General features: G+C 69.3%; 4 protein-coding genes across 21 annotated transcripts; 1 reads left to right on the top strand and 3 right to left on the bottom strand.

Annotated features, from left to right (window-relative positions):
• Positions 1-25: 25 nt before the first annotated feature.
• Positions 26-2,788, top strand: JMJD8 (jumonji domain containing 8). Of its 9 annotated transcripts, none has more exons than XM_072835112.1 (10): positions 154-293; positions 379-477; positions 580-628; positions 708-804; positions 890-958; positions 1,054-1,173; positions 1,259-1,326; positions 1,402-1,536; positions 1,611-1,707; positions 2,285-2,788. In XM_072835112.1, exons 1-9 carry the CDS (start codon positions 199-201, stop codon positions 1,689-1,691), a joined length of 813 nt encoding a protein of 270 aa, XP_072691213.1. In that variant the 5' UTR covers positions 154-198; the 3' UTR covers positions 1,692-1,707; positions 2,285-2,788. The 9 variants fall into 9 exon arrangements, with proteins under 9 accessions (XP_072691215.1, XP_072691219.1, XP_072691214.1 ...); XM_072835109.1 differs by having other exon boundaries at positions 2,223-2,788; XM_072835110.1 differs by having other exon boundaries at positions 155-293; positions 1,611-1,691.
• Positions 1,740-4,161, bottom strand: STUB1 (STIP1 homology and U-box containing protein 1). The gene is made up of 7 exons (XM_072835119.1): positions 3,871-4,161; positions 3,116-3,314; positions 2,858-3,023; positions 2,561-2,648; positions 2,386-2,442; positions 2,189-2,305; positions 1,740-2,111 (listed from the first exon to the last, which is right to left on the bottom strand). Exons 1-7 carry the CDS (start codon positions 4,027-4,029, stop codon positions 1,986-1,988), a joined length of 912 nt encoding a protein of 303 aa, XP_072691220.1. The 5' UTR covers positions 4,030-4,161; the 3' UTR covers positions 1,740-1,985.
• Positions 4,162-5,236: 1,075 nt separating this feature from the next.
• RHBDL1 (rhomboid like 1) lies at positions 5,237-7,690 on the bottom strand. 3 transcript variants are annotated; one of them, XM_072835098.1, is made up of 8 exons: positions 7,541-7,690; positions 7,087-7,248; positions 6,659-6,883; positions 6,435-6,583; positions 6,231-6,343; positions 6,056-6,156; positions 5,915-5,975; positions 5,237-5,828 (listed from the first exon to the last, which is right to left on the bottom strand). In XM_072835098.1, the coding sequence occupies exons 1-8, from the start codon at positions 7,577-7,579 to the stop codon at positions 5,557-5,559; spliced, it is 1,122 nt and encodes a 373-aa protein (XP_072691199.1). In that variant the 5' UTR covers positions 7,580-7,690; the 3' UTR covers positions 5,237-5,556. The 3 variants fall into 3 exon arrangements, with proteins under 3 accessions (XP_072691199.1, XP_072691200.1, XP_072691201.1); XM_072835099.1 differs by having other exon boundaries at positions 7,087-7,245; XM_072835100.1 differs by lacking the exon at positions 7,087-7,248 and having other exon boundaries at positions 7,541-7,680.
• A 1,296-nt stretch (positions 7,691-8,986) lies between these two features.
• RHOT2 (ras homolog family member T2) lies at positions 8,987-13,804 on the bottom strand. Of its 8 annotated transcripts, none has more exons than XM_072835078.1 (19): positions 13,656-13,802; positions 13,399-13,457; positions 13,244-13,325; positions 13,129-13,172; positions 12,611-12,664; positions 12,276-12,328; positions 12,094-12,201; positions 11,870-12,005; positions 11,691-11,789; positions 11,484-11,592; positions 11,281-11,401; positions 10,997-11,081; positions 10,770-10,912; positions 10,594-10,694; positions 10,385-10,515; positions 10,228-10,308; positions 10,025-10,147; positions 9,718-9,920; positions 8,987-9,520 (listed from the first exon to the last, which is right to left on the bottom strand). In XM_072835078.1, the coding sequence occupies exons 1-19, from the start codon at positions 13,690-13,692 to the stop codon at positions 9,394-9,396; spliced, it is 1,896 nt and encodes a 631-aa protein (XP_072691179.1). In that variant the 5' UTR covers positions 13,693-13,802; the 3' UTR covers positions 8,987-9,393. The 8 variants fall into 8 exon arrangements, with proteins under 8 accessions (XP_072691179.1, XP_072691180.1, XP_072691181.1 ...); XM_072835079.1 differs by having other exon boundaries at positions 11,870-11,971; positions 12,093-12,201; positions 13,656-13,801; XM_072835080.1 differs by lacking the exons at positions 11,691-11,789; positions 12,276-12,328 and having other exon boundaries at positions 11,484-11,690; positions 13,656-13,804.
• Positions 13,805-14,120: the final 316 nt, after the last annotated feature.

Here is a 14,120-nt window from a genome sequence, read left to right as displayed (position 1 = left end):
CACACGCGTCACCCGCGCGTGCGCTCGTGCCGCCAGCTCGATGCTGGGCGGCTCCGCTGGGTGGGCGGTGTCGTCGCCATGGGAACCCGCGGCGGCCGCTCCGCCTTCCGGGGCGGGCCAAAGGAGCTGCTTCCGGGGCGGGCCGGGCGCTGTTGCCACGACAACGAAGCTCCCGGCAGGCTTTGCGGCGGCGGGCTCATGGCGCCGGGGGCGCGGCCACTGCTGCTGTTGGCGGTCTGGACGCTGGCGGCGCCGGTGCTGCGCGGCGCCGGGGACACGGGCGACGGAGGGTGGTGAGCGGCGCGGGCGGGCGGCCGGGACCCGCGGGCGGCCGGCCGGGTTGGGGGGGCGGCGGGGCGCTGACGGCCGTGCCCGTAGGCAGAGGCGCGGGCCCGGGGCCCCGGCCGCCGTGGCGGAGGAAGAGCGCTGCGCCGTGGAGCGCCGGGCGGACCTCAGCTACGCCGAGTTCGTGCAGCAGTACGTGCAGCCCCCACACCCGCCTCCCGCCCCGGCCCCTCCGCCCGGCCCCCGCGCCCCTCCCCCGAGCCGGTGCGACCCGCTGCGGCCCCGCCCCTCCAGGTACGCCTTCTCCAGGCCCGTCATCCTGCAGCGGCTCACGGACAACTCGGTGAGTGCAGCGCCCCGCCCGGCCTCTCCACCCGCGCCGGCCCGCCCTTGAATCTTCTCCCCACCCCACCCCACCCCAGCGCTTCCGGGCCCTGTGCTCCCGAGAACGGCTGCTGGCCTCGTTCGGGGACAGCGTGGTCCGGCTGAGCACCGCCAATACCTATTCCTACCGGAAAGGTGAGCTGCCGCGCGCCGCCGCCCCACCTGCTTGCCGGCACTTGCAGGCGGTCTCGGCCAGTCCTGACCAGGCCCTTTCCTACAGTGGACCTGCCCTTCCAGGACTACGTGGAGCACCTACTGCACCCCCAAGACCCTAGCTCCCTGGGCAACGGTGAGTAACACCTGGTTGGCCGTGGGCTGGGCTGGGGGCATGTGGACAAGCACAGGTGCTGAGACCCGGGCGCCTCCTATATTCTGTGTTGGCAGACACCTTGTACTTCTTCGGGGACAACGATTTCAGCGAATGGGCCTCACTCTTCCAGCACTACTCCCCGCCTCCGTTTAGTCTGCTAGGTACCACTGCTGCCTACAGCTTTGGAATCGCAGGTGGGTACCCTGCACGTGGCATGCCGGAGGAAGGGGATGCGCCAGGTGGGGTTGCGTCAGCAAGTGCTCCTAACTGACCCCACAGGAGCTGGTTCTGGGGTGCCCTTCCACTGGCACGGGCCCGGGTTCTCAGAGGTGATCTACGGCCGCAAGGTCAGCACGGGCCGGGGCTGCGGCTTGGGGCTTACTGCCTGCCAACATGGAGTGACGGGCTGATCTCACCCTCAGCGCTGGTTCCTGTATCCCCCTGAGAAGACACCTGAGTTCCACCCCAACAAAACCACACTGGCCTGGCTTCAGGACGTGTACCCAACCCTGGCACCATCTGAGAGGCCCCTGGAGTGCACCGTGCAGGCTGGTGAGGTCAGTAGGTGGCAGGAAGGGGTCAGGCTGGATCACACGCCACCAGCTAATCCTTGTGCCCCACCCTCCACCAGGTGCTGTATTTCCCTGACCGGTGGTGGCATGCTACGCTCAACCTGGACACCAGTGTTTTTATCTCTACTTTCCTCGGCTAGGTAGAGTGGGCGGCTGGTGAGCCCAGCACACACCAGCACACACCCCTATAGTGCTCACAGGTTTTATTACAGGACAGTGGTGGCAGCAGCCCACCCTCACCTGCTGTTTCTGGCCCAGAAGGGGGTGGAGGTGGGGCTCATGGTCCAGCAGCAGAACTGATGAGGGTGGGATAAGGGACACCAGGGCAGGGATCTAGGGACACAAACTATGTACAGGAACTGGGAGCTACTGCCCCAAAGCCCACCTGGGCCAGGGTACTAGGCAAGGCAGGCAGCTCTGGCACTCGCCTGGCCTCAGTAGTCCTCCACCCAGCCGTTCTCGGAGATGAATGCATCAATGACCTCTTTCATGGCCAGGTTGGGGATGAGCTGTTCCTGGGTCAGGGGGCTCCGGGTGACAGGGTCAAAGTGGCCCACACGCTGCAGTGTGCAGTGACAGCAGGTCAGAAAGTGCTCAGTGGTTACGGGCCCTGCTCCCCACTCTTGTTGGCTCTCACCTGCAGGTGTTCCTCAATGTCCTTGCGGTCGTAGGTGATGCCACTAGGCGTGATGCACGGCTCCCGCATAAGCTCGAAGCTGATCTTGCCACACAGGTAGTCCGGGATGTCTCGCTTCTGTGGCACATGGAGTCAGGTCAGGCACCAGGATGGGGACCCGGCTCCGATTCCTGCTACCCAGAGGACAGACAGCTTACCTTTCTCTTCTCGTCCACCTGGGAGAAAAGCTCATCCATGTCTGCTAAGTACTTGTCCTGCGGAGAACCAAGCAGCTACGCGTGGGCCAAATGCCCCTTCCCCCTCCCCCGGGCACCCTCCAGTCACAGGCACGCAAACACGCACACATCCACACGTGGGCTGGGGCACCCTCACGTGCTTGGCCTCGATGCAGGCCTGCTGGGCCCGGACGTGGCCATCATCCTCATCACCCTCGTGGTTCCGCTGGCATTCTTCTAGCTCCCTGGGGGTCGACCAGGAGCTAGTCAGGAATGGGTCTGGCCAGAAGAGATCACACTCCACCCCAACCTCAGGCTTGTTCAGGTCTCTCTTCCCTCCAACTGCTCGCCAGTGCTGGCCTTCAATAAACACTTGTGTTCTTGACTCAGTTAACCCCAGAGTGCTGCCTTGGGGGTGGGTGGGGCCCTGGAGCCTGCCGCTACCACAGCCCACCTCTCCCGCTCGGCCACAATAAGCCGAGTGAGGTAGGAGTGCAGCTCATTCTCCTGGTGGATGCGCCGCTCCTCGATGCTGTTCCAACGCTTCTTCTTGGCGATGCGCAGAGCACTAGGGATATCATCCCCGAAGTTGAGCCGCTGCTCCTTGGCAAGGTTGTAGGCTGGGGGAACAGGGGCTTCAGGTCACCTTCTGGCCAGTCCATCCACCTGGTCCCAGGCGCCCCCGCCGTCCCCTGACAACCTGTAGGCCCACCTCGCTGCAGGTTGGCGATGGCCTCATCATAGCTCTCCATCTCTAGCTGGCACTGCCCCAGGAAGAAGTGTGCCTTCACAGACTGCCCGTCCAGTTCCAGAGCCCGCCGGCAGTCAGCCAGGGCCTGCTCATGCTGCTGCATCTTCAGATAGCACAACGCCCGGTTGGTGTAGTACACGGCCACCAGAGGATTCCGGGTCTGGGGACCAAGGCCAGGCCAGCCAGCATGAGGGAAAAAGCTCCGTGGGCCCTGTCCTAGGCCCTGTCCTGGTCTGGGAGCCCGTAGCTAAAATCCAGACACTAGAAATTTCTCAGCTTGGAAGCCTCTGCTCAGCTAGGGCTGTAGAGTGAACTCCCGGTCCTCAGGCCTGCGCTAGCCCACCCTCTCGGGGCTCCCAGGAGGTTTTGTAAAGGTGAGGTTCCCGGACCTGAGGAGAGCCCCAGCTTCGGGCCTGGGCTTCTCAAGGGACAGGAACCCTGGTCCCGGCCTGGGGCCTCGAGCACCCCTCAAGCTCCCACCCGCCCCTCCAGCAACCAGCACTGGCTCGAGAACCGCGCGGCCTTGGCTCGACTGGAACATGATCAGCACCGAGTTCTCGGGGCCCAAACGCCCCCGCGGGCGAACCAAGACCGCCCCGAGGGTCCGGCGGGAGCGGCGGGGCAGGGGCTCCGGGGAGGACGCGGGGCCGCGAGCCGGGCCCCGCCCACTCCCCCGCCCGGACGCCGGCCCCCTCCCCCGGCGCGGGCGCACTCACGATGGCGCGGCCGTAGCAGGCCGCCGCCTCCGGGTACTTGCGGCCCACGAAGAGCCGGTTGCCCTGCTCCTTGAGCTCCTGCGCGCTCGGGCTCTTTTCGGGGCTTCCGCCGCCGGCGCCCAGCCGCGCGCCGCCCTCCTTCTCCTCCTTGCCCTTCATAGCGCCGCGCGGCACAGCCCGGGCTTCGCTCCCAGGCTCCGCGTCTGGCCCGCCCTGCGCCCGCAGCCCGAGCCCGCAGCCCGAGCCCGCGATCCGCTCGGGCCCGGTCCAGCGATCCGCCACCGGAACTTCCGGCCGCGCGGGGCGGGGCCAGCGGCACGGGCGGGGGCGCGCCTGCGTCCGACGGGCCGCGGAGGCAAGGGGGGGCGGGACCGACTGGGCGCATGCGCTCGAGGGAACGCGACCCGCGACGTCGGACGTCCGGGACAGCGACAAGCGCGGCCCCGCCCCGCCGAGGCCCCGCCCCGCCGAGGCCCCGCCCCGCCGAGGCCCCGCCCCGCCGAGGCCCCGCCCCGCGCGGACTAGGCGGCCGCCGGCTGGCTGCGCGGCCGTGGGGCCTTGAGGGCCGCGGGGCTGCGGTCCTGGCGCCGCACGGGGAGGTGCCGCGGCCGCCAGGGACGGCTGGAAGCTCTGGAGCGGTGGCAGGACGGCCGAACCCCGCTGCCCGAGGCTCCGTCGCCGCCCTCCCCAGGCCCCAGAGGGCTCCCCGCGGCCACCGGGGGCGGAGCGGAGGAGCACGTGGCCGCCGGCGTGGAAGCGGGGGGCGGGGCTCCGGGTGAGGTTCCCCCACCCACCCCGCCCAGCCCACCTCGGCCCGGCCGGTGAGTGTCGTCGCCTGCCGGGGGGCCCGTGGCCGTGACCCCGGGGGTGCGCGGGAGCCGCCTGCCCAGACGCTGGCGAGGCTCGAGCCCCGGCTGCAGGAGCTCCGAGGCCGCCGCGCGCCCGCCGCCCGCGGCCCTGGGGAGGCGGGGTGCATGCGGCAGGCAGAGCCGGCCCGAGCGCCGCATGGCCTGGGCCCGGGCCCCCGCCCCCCTCTGTCCCCGCCCGGGCGGGACCTCAGGCCCGGGACCCCTCCCCGCGTGGGACCCGCCCCAGCCTGGCCACCCGCAAGGACACCGCGCCGGCCCAGAAGCGCAGAGAAGCCAGGCTGGCTGAACCCTGCTGGGCCCGGGCCACAGGGTTCTCGGAGGGCGGGCGACCGGCTGGGCTGCAGTCTCCGCTGCCTGTGAGGACCCCAGCTCCTCGCACACCCGCCACACGCGCACGCCTGGTTTGGGTGCAGGGAGCACCGGGAGAGCTTGGGCCGCCGTGCGAGGGCCGGGCGGGCCCCTGGGGCCAGCCCCCAGAGCCCACTGCAGCCACCTCCTGCTGTGTAAAATATTTATTCATTCTCCAAAAAGGCTCAGACCGCAAGTTGTGGGGGAGAGGCAGGGGCAGGGTCTCCCTAGGGCCACACTTGGGGACCTCCACTGCCTGGCCAGGCAGTCCTATGTCCCCAGGCCTGGGAGGGGGTGGCCAGGGCTGATGTAAGGCTTGGCCTGGACTCAGTGGGCTGCGAGGGCCACCTGCCCCTACGGAGGAGAAGCAGTCTCAAGGTGTACATTCACAGAGGGCAGATGTGCAGGCTCGCCTGGCAGCCAGCCCACACACACCAGTGCCCTGACCCATGGGGCCCTGGGGAGCCCATCAGGGTGGTGGAGGGATGTGGGCGCCTAGCAGGTCGTAGGCGAAGACGTTCCAGAAGATGGCAAAGAGCAGGAAGGTGCCATATGCGAGCAGCACCACCCACCAGCCACACTGGTCCCGCAGGCGTTCCTCATAGCTGCGCAGGATTGTCAGGCCCATGCTGACTCCTACCACTGCACCTGCCAGGTGTGCCATGAAGCTGGGCTGGGGGCCGGAGGCAGGCAGTGGCGGGGAAAAACGGAGCCACACGGCCCGGCCCACTTCAGAACTCACTGCAGAGAAAGGTGGCAGGTGGGCAGGTGGGAGGCACTCTGGCCTGAGGCTGAGGCCCCTCTCAGCCCCCTGACCCCGTACTTACTGCACACCAAGGCCAGCACCATCCTCAGCAGCTTGTAGGGACACCTCATCCCAGCCCAGTTCTGATGGGGCGCGAGACACAGGCTGTGAGGCAGGCCTTATGGGCCCCTCCCCACACCCGCCCCGCTGTCTGCCCTATTACCATGACGACGTTGGCCAGGTGTGCGGAGCACAGGGCGTAGACCCCACCAGAGCCCCCCACCACAGGGGCCCGCATGTCGGTAATGGAGACAGTCAGGGAGCCTGTGTGAGCAAAAGGAGAGCCGTGAGCAGGAGGCTCGCCGGTGCAGTGGCCGGGGGGCGTGTGCCTGCCTTACCTGCCAGCACCCCGGCCAGGTAGAGCAGGCTGATGCGGAGCAGGCCGTGCACCATCTCCAGGGGCACCCCGATCATCAGCTGCAGGAGCGCGTTGAAGCCCAGCTGCTCCAGGCTGGCCATGTGGGTGTAAACAGATGTGCGGTTGGTGGCGGCGGACCACCAGCCCTACCCGACGGGGACACCAGAGGCGGGCCCCCGCTCACCCAACGTGCATGAACATGTAGGTGAGGAAGCGCCAGGCTCGAGCGCGGTGGCCGGGGTGGTACACCAGGGGGCTCTTCATGTACTCGGGGTGGTAGGTCTGCAGCACCCACTTGTTGAGACGAGCCCCATAGCACAGGAACACGATGATCTGGGGGAGAGGGGCGTTAGGGCTGGGCTGGGCCGGGCGCGGGGAGGCTCCGGGGTGGCGGGCGGGTAGGCACACCTGGGCAAGGGTGACTGAGGCCATGAACACGGGGGGCGGGCAGCTGCGGTGCCGGTAGAAGTACCAGTGGCGGTCCACTTCTCGGGGCAGGATCTCGTAGGCAACGTAGCGCACGAACCGCTTGTAGACACCCAGGCCCGGCTGGTCCAGCAGCCCGGCCCGGGGCAGCGCCCTCTGTCCGTTGGCGATGGCCCGCTTAAAGCTGCTCGAGCGTTTACTGCTGATCTGGGGGGGCGCTAAGCATGGGCCACCGTGCTCCCTGCGCCCCGAGCCACCCTGCCCCCTTGCTACCCCCCCCTGCTCCTGGTGGAGGCTGAGTCCCCGCCCCCATCCACACCCCTCCCAGGTGGGAAGGGCAGGCGTGGGGGCTGCCTGCCCACCCGCTCGGCCGGGCCCCTACCCTGCCGTCCACCCACTGTGGCACTGACCAGGTCCACCAGCTCCTGGTAGCAGACCTGGCCCCGCTCGTTACTCTGGGCCAAGGCCACCAGCATGTCCAGCTTGGCCGGGTCCAGGGGCAGCTCATGGCTGTGCACCAGGCCGGTGAAGGTGTCCGCACCGATGAAACCTGTGTGCTCAGGGTCCAGCTGCTGGGGTCGGGGGGCGGCCATCGGCCAAGGCTTGAGGTGGGGCGGCCTCGGGGCCGGGCCAGCAGAGGGGCGGGCTCCCAGCTCCCTGGGCCAGGCCTCCGTACCCGCGGGTCCCGGGCTCCCGCTCCACCGCTCCTCGGCCTCCCCACCTCCTTCCCGCCCTGCGCATCCTCCGGGCGGGCAGGCTCCCTCCCTCCTCTGCGTCCCCAGCCGCGGCCGCCCTCTCCCGGAGCGTCAGGCAGGGGAGCAGGGGCCCCAGGTCTCCCGGCGGTGCCCCCCGCCCCCCACGCACCTGCTCCTGGATAAGCTGCAGCAGCGAGCTCCTGTCCATAGAGCCAGGCTGGGCCGGGCCGGGCCGGGGTCGGCGGCGGCCGGAAGGGGCTGCTCTGCGGACGACGCCGCTCCGCCCCGGCCCGCCCGCTCCGCCGGCGCGCGTCACGGAGCCACAGCCGCCCGCCCCCGCGCGCTCGCCCCCGCCGCCGCCCCCCCCCACGCGCGGCCGGGACACGCGCGCGCTCTGCCTGCGGACGCGCCCCGGGAGGGAACAGCTCAGTCCTCGCCTACCGTTTGGGGCTGAGGCTGCTCGGTCGCGCGGCTGGGGAAACTGAGTCACGGGGCAGCCCCCCCCCCCATCCCTCCCCGCCCCTCACCCTGGGGCTTCAAAGCCGCCTCCCTGGGGTGACCTGGCCACCGCGCCGCCTGCGACCCTGCTCTGCCCAGCATTCCCTGAAGGTGCCAGCTTGCCCGTGGGGCTCGCGTGTCTGGCCGTGGCAGGAAAGCCCCACGGTCCCACCACGGGGACAAGGCCAGCCAACAGGGCCGATCACAGGGGGCGGGGAGTCCCTTGGTGCAGCTGACCCTGCTCAGTCCACAGCACCCCACACCCAGGCTGCAGACCCCCACTCCCAAGCCAGTGCTGCACGGTGGGACTTGCAGCCGTGGATGCCCCCGTGTGGGTGCAGACCCTAAGGCCCAGGCCACGGCTGGGATGTGCCATCCTAGCGGTCCCTCCAAATCCTGATGCCATGGGCAACCCTCCCGCGACTGAGCGGGCGGTCTCCCCAAAGCAGGTGAGAACCGCACCTGTGCGGCAAGGGCCAGCAGGGCTGGTAGGGACAGTGGGGGAGACGCCAGAGTCCCCCAGGCCCTCTGCCTTGGCCCAGCATCCCCAGCCTCCTGCCAAGAGCATGTTGGGGCCTGGGAGAGACCTGGGGGACACCGGCTGATCCATGGCAGGGAGGGGGCACCCCGCCACACGGCAGGCTGTCTGCTCCAGCCTCCGGGACACCCACCAAGTAGACACCCGGGCGCCAAGTGAAGGGACGCGGGGACAGGAAGGGCTGCGGCTCTGGTCAGGCTGTGAGGGAGAGCCAGGGCATGTTTCTCAGGCCGTGGCCAACCCTGCACAGCAGCAGCAGCCCCACACAAGTCCCAGATGCTCGAGTCCCAGACTCCCCCTCCTCCCCACCTCAGGCCGGCTACTGGGATGCTGAGGTCTGGGGTGGGACGGGGGGGGGGGGGGGGGTGCAGAGGCGGGGCAGCCATCGGGAGGGTCTCCATCAGAGCCCCTCAGGCCAGCATGAGGCCTGATGGGTACAGAGGCTTCCAGACGGCTGCTGGCCCACGAGGGACATCTCAGAAGGGGACTCAGGCCTACAGGACACACATGGGGCTCAGGAGCGGGCGTCTCAGCCCGTGTCAGTGGACTCAAGAAAAGTCGTCTTCAGAAAACAGGATCCCAGGTGTGAAAGACAAGTTTAATGAGGAGACCCGACCTCGGGTCTTCGTGACGGGAACCCATGTCCAAACCAGGGAGGATGGAGGCCACCCCCACCTTTGGCCCAGAGTCCTATCCTGAGTCCCCCAGTCCCCCTGGCTATTGGGACCAGAGAAGTGGAGCCCTGAGAATACCTGGGCCTAGGGTCACCGGCTTCCTCGCCATGACCCCAGTCCCTCCAACACGTGATCCCCGAAGCGGGTAACGCCTGGCATGTGCAGCTGGGTAGGACGCGTGCTGCGGAGACCTGGGGGACTGCACTTGGGGCTCGGGCAGGGCGGTGGGCAGTATCCCCAGAAGGAAGTTCCGACACAAGGAAGGTCCCCTCGAGCAGGTGCCCCAATACCAGCACCCGGGGGCCTGAGGCCTCATCGGCTCTTCACCAGGGCCCTGTAGAGCGAGATGCTGAGGACGGCAGTGACCGCAAACCCAACGGCCCCCAGGGTCACCCGCAGCCAGAAGGAGGTGGCGTGTAGCTCCCCATGAGCCAGGTGTCTGCAGGAGAGAGCGGCGGCTGGACGACCCGGGGATGCCGCCACAGCACCCACCGTCTGCGAAGCCCCAGAGCCCGGGGCCACGGGGGACCAGGCCCGCCCGATACCTGCGGGACCCCAGTCCCAACACCACAGTTGTCCCGCCCTCCCCGTGACAAGGACTAGGGTTCCCTGGGAGGGGGCCACGCCGGTACCCACGGGAAGGCAGCCATGGTGGCGAGCCGGGTGAAGACGGCAGCGCTGAGCCCGGCTGGGCCCACCCGGGAGAAGGCGGCAGGGGCGGGCAGCCGGTGTCTGCGGCAGAACTCAGCGGGCGCCAGGCCAGGGGGCGTGCTGCCCGCGGGCAGGTCCGCCTTGGAGGAGACGATGAGGCAGGGGGTCTGTCCGTCCATGTAGTGGCGCTGCAGCGGGGCGGGCGTGTGAGGGCGGGAGGGGAGGGTGCGGGGAGGGGGGGGGGGTGGCTGGGGGTGTGTACTGCCCCGGGGCCCGGGTGGGGCAGGCTTGCCTTATAGACGCGGGTGCAGAGTGCGAAGGAGCCGGGGTCGCTGCTATCGAACATCAAGCAGGCCACGTCACAGGCGGCATCGGGCGCGGGCGCCAGCAGGCTGTCTGCACTCACCTCGCACAGCTAGACAGAGGCTGGCCTCAGGGCAGGCTCGGGGCCGCCCCCGCATGACCAGGGCTGCCCCCAGGGACCCCAGCACTCACGATGAGATACTTCTCCTGTCCGTTGACCTGTACCGTGTTGATGGCGTAGATGGGGCGTTCCTCCGCAAGCTCTCTGCCGTCCTGCGGCGGGGGATGCAGCTGCCTGACCCTTGCACACCGATGCTGCCCACAGCTCCCACCCTCCGCAGATGCTCACCCCTAGGCCGCAGCCGAGGAAGGCCTGCAGGAAGGCGGACTTGCCCACTCCGCGGGCTCCCACCACCTTGCACAGGAGAACGTTCCTCTGCGTCTGCCCCTTCTCCTGGTCCAGCCTCTTCTCTCGAGTGACTGTGGACGGCAGCCGGGGCAAGCGTGACCCAGGGCGCTGCTGGCAGGGGTGGGCTCAGGGCGAGGGCGGGCGCGCACCTGTGATGGCGTGGGCCTGGGAGTCTTGCTCGCAGAGGGTGGGGTAGCCCAGGTAACCCAGGTGCTCGAGGCAGCGCCGGACGTCCAAGTAGGTCACCAAGCTGGGGGCAGGAGGGGCGCGGGGTCACCATGCGGCCGGCACAGGCAGCGTCCCTGCGGGCACGCACCAAACTCACGTCCACTGGCAGAGGTATCCATGTAGAGACAGCCTGCCGGCCTCGGTGCAGACCTCCCGGGGCAGCCGGGGGCCCCAGGGGGCAGCAGGGAACACGCTGAACAGGCTCTCCAGCTCCGCAGGCGAGAGGCTGCCGTCACGGTCCTGCGGGCACAGGGGCTGCTGTGACGTGTGCCCGGGGGCTGGCAGGACTGCAGCGGTGCCCAGTGGTGCTCACGACCCCCTTACCCGGTCGTGCTTCTCAAACACCCTCTGCACAAACTGGTAGCCAAAGTGGTTGAGCTCGGTGCTGCAGCCGGGGGGCACGTGGAGCCTGTGGGGACACAGGGTGTCCCGGGCCCGCCAGGTGCGCCCGCCCCCCGCACAGCCCCGCAGCCGAGCAGCCCCGCAGGGGGCCCACAGGAAGGCGCTGGGCCAGGGAGCCGTCTGCTCAGCCACCGCCCCACCCTGACCTCCCTACACAATGAGGCCCCAAGGGGAGAGGCTGAGCCCGGGGTGCCCCCCCCACTCACGGCGGGACCAGGTAGTCAGGGGTGAGCTCCAGCGTGTCTCCATAGCCGAAGCGCCGCAGGATGGTCCACGTGGTCTCATGGCGACCACGCTGGATGAACAGCATGTTCAAGAAAAGAAAGCCTGTGGCGAGAGAGGCGGGAAGGCGGGTAGCACTGGGCACGGCGACCCCCTCCCAGGGCACCGGCAGGGCACCAGCACGCACCGTCCAGGGTCAGCCGGTTGTCGCGCACCCCTCCAGCCACGTTCTTGCGCACCACCATCTTCACGTCCTCCAGGGCCTGCGGGGCCAGGGGGTGCCCGAAGCAGGATTTCTGCCCCCGAGGGAAAGTGGCCATCAGCCAGCCCCTCAGTGACTGCTCGGTGTCACCAGGGCACCCGAGACCGTGTCCCCGAGGGATGGGGGCCGCACCTGGAAAGTGTTGAGCTCCTCGTCACTGAGCGCCTGGTCTAGATCCCGGTCCGAGAGCCTGAAGATGCGTGTGAGGGCTTGGGCACATGCGGGCCTCAGCTGCAGGGACAGCCGGCTCAGCACGTCCCCGCTGCACCACCCCCGCCAGCCCGGCTGCCTCGCCGGCGCCTGCTGCCCACCTGCTTGGCCTCGGGGTCGTAGAGCGGGGCCGTGGGGTGCAGCACCGCCTTCTGTGCATAGTAGAACAGCTCCGAGATGTTCCTCAGGTTCTTGGCAGAGCACTGGTGGCCGTGGAGACAGACCCACAGGTGTGCCCGGTACCACAGATGTCAAAGGGGCCTCCCCAGAAGATGCAGGCCCTCCGAGATGGCACCTGCCTCGCAGCCCCGCCCACCCACTCACCTCCACGCAGGTCTCGATCTCTGGGAACTGGCTCATGATGGGCAGCACAGCCTCCATTGAGCTCCCGGGCCGCAGGTCTGACTTGTTGCCCACCAAGATGATGGGGACTCTAGGGGGAGAGGTCCATGGTCACCGTGGCTGGAGGGGCTGGCAGGGGGCACCCACCTGGGCCCCGCCTGTTACCTGGGGCCCCTGTCAGTCTCCCCATTCACCAGGGGGATCCATTTGGTTCGGATCTGAAAAGCAAGGGTCAGCCTGCTGTCCCCCAGGTCGTCCTGGAACTCACACCTGGACACGGGGAGGCCTGGGCCCCAAGCAACAAAATCACAGATGCTGGGAACGGGGCCACACGGAACGAACAGTCAGCAGGGCACGGCATGTGACTGAGACCTGAGGGCTTCAGACTTCTAAGCGTCCGCGCCCGGGGCTGGCTCAGCCTGGGTCAGCGAAGGCCCGTCCACAGTTCGCAAAGGACGACACGGAGCTGCGTGCCAGCACCGAGGACCCAGGCGCCTCACCTTCTCAATGGTAGCCTCCTCAGATACGTCGTACACCACGCAGACCACGTTTGCCTGTGGGAATGGGAGAAGCTTGACGTGACCACAGGTTCCTGCTCCACGGCGGCCTTGACTGGGCTGGGATCCTGACCCCCGAACCCGGCAGTGCTGCGGAGTCCCCTGGGAGGCTGAGGACAGACCGCCCCCACCACGAGCCTGACACCCCAGCCCCAGCTCTGGGTCCCCGGGCTGCTTCGGGTACGGTGACAACTTGGGCAGCGACGAGGACATCCCCACGAGGCACGACGGTGTGCAGAAGGCCGCCCTGGGTAGTGGTGGCCTCGACCCGCCCATTCCTCCAGGGAACAGGTGCAAAGGGGACCCGCAGGCCTGGTCAGGGCGGCGCGGGAGGACTGGGTGCAGAGCCCATTAGCGGCCAAGGTGATGCGCACCCAGACTGCTCCCCAAGGTGTAGAGAGGGGCAGCAGGCGCGCGGGGCCAAGGGGGGGGCCGCGGGCAGGGCAGGGGCGCAGCCTCACCTTGAGGATCTCTGCCCGGAGCTCCTCGGCTGTCTGCTCCGCTTCTGCGGAGGGAGGAACAGCTGACCGCGGCTGCCGCCACCTCACCCTCCCTACCCGCGCGGCGCCGCTCTACCTGAGTAATCCACGATGTGCGTGGGCACCTTCTCCGGGGTGACGTCTGCGGGAATGGTGATCTCCTCCGCGCGGGGCGGGACCTGCGGGGACCCGCGTCAGGGCGGCCGCGCGCCCCGGCACTGACCCCGACGGCCGCCCGCGCTGCGCTCTCACCTCCGCCGGGAACTCCTCGCCCACCAGCGACAGGATCAGCGACGTCTTCCCCACCTGGGCTGCGCGGGGCGGCGCGGTCAGCGGCGGACACCGGCGCCCGCCCCCCCCGCGCTCAGGCCCGCGACCCCGGACCCCGAACCTCGACCCCGGACCTCGATCCCCCCACCGGACCCCGACCCCGGACCTTGACCCCCCCCCCACCGGACCCCGGATCCCGCCCCCAGACCCCGACGCCCCCGCCCCGCCCCGGCGCCTACCCTCGCCCAGGAGCAAAATGCGAACGTCCCGCTTCATAGCGGCCGCACGGACCCCCGCCCCGGTCCCGACCCCGGTCCCGACCCCGACCCAGCTCCGACAATTGCCCTCCCACTCGCCCGCGCTTCCGGCCTCCGATCGCACTTCCGGCCCCGGCTTGCGGAGCCACACTGACGAGCCGGGCGGGCCAGAGCGTCCCCGCTGTGCGGTGGCGCCCCCGGGCGGGCACTCTGGGCACTGTAGGCCTGCGCCGGGGAGGGCGCTCGGGGCTGGGCGCTCCGGGCTGGGTACTCCGGGCACGTGCTCTGGCCTGGGTGCTCCGGGCTGGGTGCTCCGGGCACGCTCTCTGGGCTGGGTGCTCCGGGCACACGCTCTGGCCTGGGTGCTCTGGGCTGGATGCTCTGGGCACGCTCTTTGGGCTGGGTGCACCACGCTGGGTGCTCTGGGCACACGCTCTGGGCTGGGCG

Source organism: Canis lupus, chromosome 8, assembly GCF_048164855.1.
Source record: "Canis lupus baileyi chromosome 8, mCanLup2.hap1, whole genome shotgun sequence".
NCBI classification, from domain to species: Eukaryota; Metazoa; Chordata; class Mammalia; order Carnivora; family Canidae; genus Canis; species Canis lupus.
The sequence above is the reverse complement of the archived record's forward strand: the minus strand, read 5'-3'. Positions and strand labels throughout refer to the sequence as shown.

What these genes read in the sequence shown, in the direction of transcription:
- JMJD8 (XM_072835114.1), top strand. Translation starts at nt 41, where the DNA reads ATGCTGGGCGGCTCCGCTGGGTGGGCGGTGTCGTCGCCATGGGAACCC. An exon ending in TACGCCGAGTTCGTGCAGCA is followed by an intron (nt 478 to 579) that starts GTACGTGCAGCC and finishes CCGCCCCTCCAG; the next exon opens with GTACGCCTTCTCCAGGCCCG. An exon ending in AGCGGCTCACGGACAACTCG is followed by an intron (nt 629 to 851) that starts GTGAGTGCAGCG and finishes CGGCACTTGCAG; the next exon opens with GCGGTCTCGGCCAGTCCTGA.
- STUB1 (XM_072835119.1), bottom strand. Translation starts at nt 4,029, where the DNA reads ATGAAGGGCAAGGAGGAGAAGGAGGGCGGCGCGCGGCTGGGCGCCGGC. An exon ending in CCTGCTACGGCCGCGCCATC is followed by an intron (nt 3,315 to 3,870) that starts GTGAGTGCGCCC and finishes CTTGGTCCCCAG; the next exon opens with ACCCGGAATCCTCTGGTGGC. An exon ending in CCTGCATCGAGGCCAAGCAC is followed by an intron (nt 2,443 to 2,560) that starts GTGAGGGTGCCC and finishes GGTTCTCCGCAG; the next exon opens with GACAAGTACTTAGCAGACAT.
- RHBDL1 (XM_072835098.1), bottom strand. Translation starts at nt 7,579, where the DNA reads ATGGACAGGAGCTCGCTGCTGCAGCTTATCCAGGAGCAG. An exon ending in CCTGGCCGGGGTGCTGGCAG is followed by an intron (nt 6,157 to 6,230) that starts GTAAGGCAGGCA and finishes TTGCTCACACAG; the next exon opens with GCTCCCTGACTGTCTCCATT. An exon ending in ACCTGGCCAACGTCGTCATG is followed by an intron (nt 5,976 to 6,055) that starts GTAATAGGGCAG and finishes GCGCCCCATCAG; the next exon opens with AACTGGGCTGGGATGAGGTG.
- RHOT2 (XM_072835078.1), bottom strand. Translation starts at nt 13,692, where the DNA reads ATGAAGCGGGACGTTCGCATTTTGCTCCTGGGCGAGG. An exon ending in GAGACTGACAGGGGCCCCAG is followed by an intron (nt 12,202 to 12,275) that starts GTAACAGGCGGG and finishes CTCTCCCCCTAG; the next exon opens with AGTCCCCATCATCTTGGTGG. An exon ending in CCTGACTACCTGGTCCCGCC is followed by an intron (nt 11,082 to 11,280) that starts GTGAGTGGGGGG and finishes GTGTCCCCACAG; the next exon opens with GCTCCACGTGCCCCCCGGCT.